The sequence below is a fragment of the Echinops telfairi genome, unplaced genomic scaffold (assembly GCF_000313985.2).
Source record: "Echinops telfairi isolate 266 unplaced genomic scaffold, ASM31398v2 ScPeMD7_9;HRSCAF=40, whole genome shotgun sequence".
Classification (NCBI taxonomy): domain Eukaryota; kingdom Metazoa; phylum Chordata; class Mammalia; order Afrosoricida; family Tenrecidae; genus Echinops; species Echinops telfairi.
Window position 1 is genome coordinate 75,644,574 of NW_022103906.1, and position 1,286 is coordinate 75,645,859.

The window sequence follows — 1,286 nt, forward strand, 5'->3', positions numbered from 1 at the left end:
ATCGTCATATATATATTTACATATGTACATGCCTGTATTTAGATCTCTATCAATGCCCTTTGCCTCCTAGTTCTTTCCTCTATTTCCTTTAACTCACCTCTTGTCCCACTATCATGTTCAGGCTTCTTTTGGGTTTCAGTAATTCTTCTCGGTTACATTGCCCCAAGGCTGTGATCTTTACCCCTGCCGACTGCCTCTTTCTCCTGACCAGCAGCTCCTGGGTTCCAAATGCCGCCAACCTTTTGGTTAGCTGCCAAGGGCTGAGCACCTGACTGCTTCTCCAGATCTGCGGGCAGACGCCCCGCAGGTAACGGCCTGAGAAGTTGCCAGCCATGCTGCAGCTCCAGAAATGCCTGGAATTTTCTTCGGCGTGGAGACTCCGTGTCCAGACCACCGCCACCGCCAGAGGGCGCTCGACCGGGCGGTGGGAGGTAGGAAGACGGTTGGAAGGGGAGGTGGCACCCGACGCACTCCCCGCACACCGCGCCAACGCTGGACCCCCAAGCAGGTAGGGCTGTAGGCACCTTCTCTGACTTCCTGACCAGCCTCCTAAATTCCTAAGCTGTGAGGAAAGAGTTCAGAGGCGAGAGGGAGGCCAGACCAGACAGGGATAAGAAACCGGAGAACGATTCCAATGGCCGGCCCCCTCCCTCCCCACGTTCGATCCCCGATCGCCTCACCTGCGTTGTTGATAAGCAGCAGCCGCTGCAGCCCCTCGGGCCTGGGGAGCTCGCGCAGGGCGGTGAGCAGCCGCTGCAAGCCGGCCTCGGTGCCCAGGTCGCCGGGCGCCCGTATCACGCGCAGGCCAGGCCGCGCGGCGCCCAGCTCCGCCTCCAGCTGCCGGAGCGCCTCCTCGTCGCGGGCGCTTAGGACCAGCACGGAGCCCGGCGACAGCAGCGGGGCTAAGAGTGGAGCCAGCACCCGGCCGAAGCCGCGGGAGGCCCCGGTCAGCACGCACACGGCGCGTCCCAGGCCGCCCTCCATGGCCTCAGCCTCGTGCGAATCAAGCCGGGAGCGAAGTCCGCGCAGGGGCGGGGCGTCCGCGGCGGAAGAAGCCGCGATTGGAGCGACAGGAGGCCCCGCCCCGCGAGGACCTGGGGCGGGAACCCAGGACTGCGGGCTGCAGCCCGAGGCGCGGGTGGGGGAATGGAGGCGCGCTCGCTCTTGGGGTCTCCTTTGGAGGAGCTAAACCGACGGGAAGACAGCGAGTGCGGCCTCCACGCGAATCCCGGTCCAGTTCCAAGCGCGGCCTTGACTTTCGGCCATCAGGCCCGCTCGCTTAACTC

General features: G+C 63.9%; 1 protein-coding gene across 1 annotated transcript in view; it reads right to left on the minus strand.

Moving 5' to 3' along the window:
• The window catches only part of SPR (sepiapterin reductase), a 4,700-nt gene extending 3,716 nt beyond the window's left edge, over positions 1–984 (minus strand). Inside the window, exon 1 of the mRNA XM_045286762.1 lies at positions 653–984. Coding sequence (XP_045142697.1) covers positions 653–984 — 332 coding nt within the window. The remainder of the gene's footprint in view (positions 1–652) is intronic.
• Between the last annotated feature and the right edge of the window lie 302 nt (positions 985–1,286).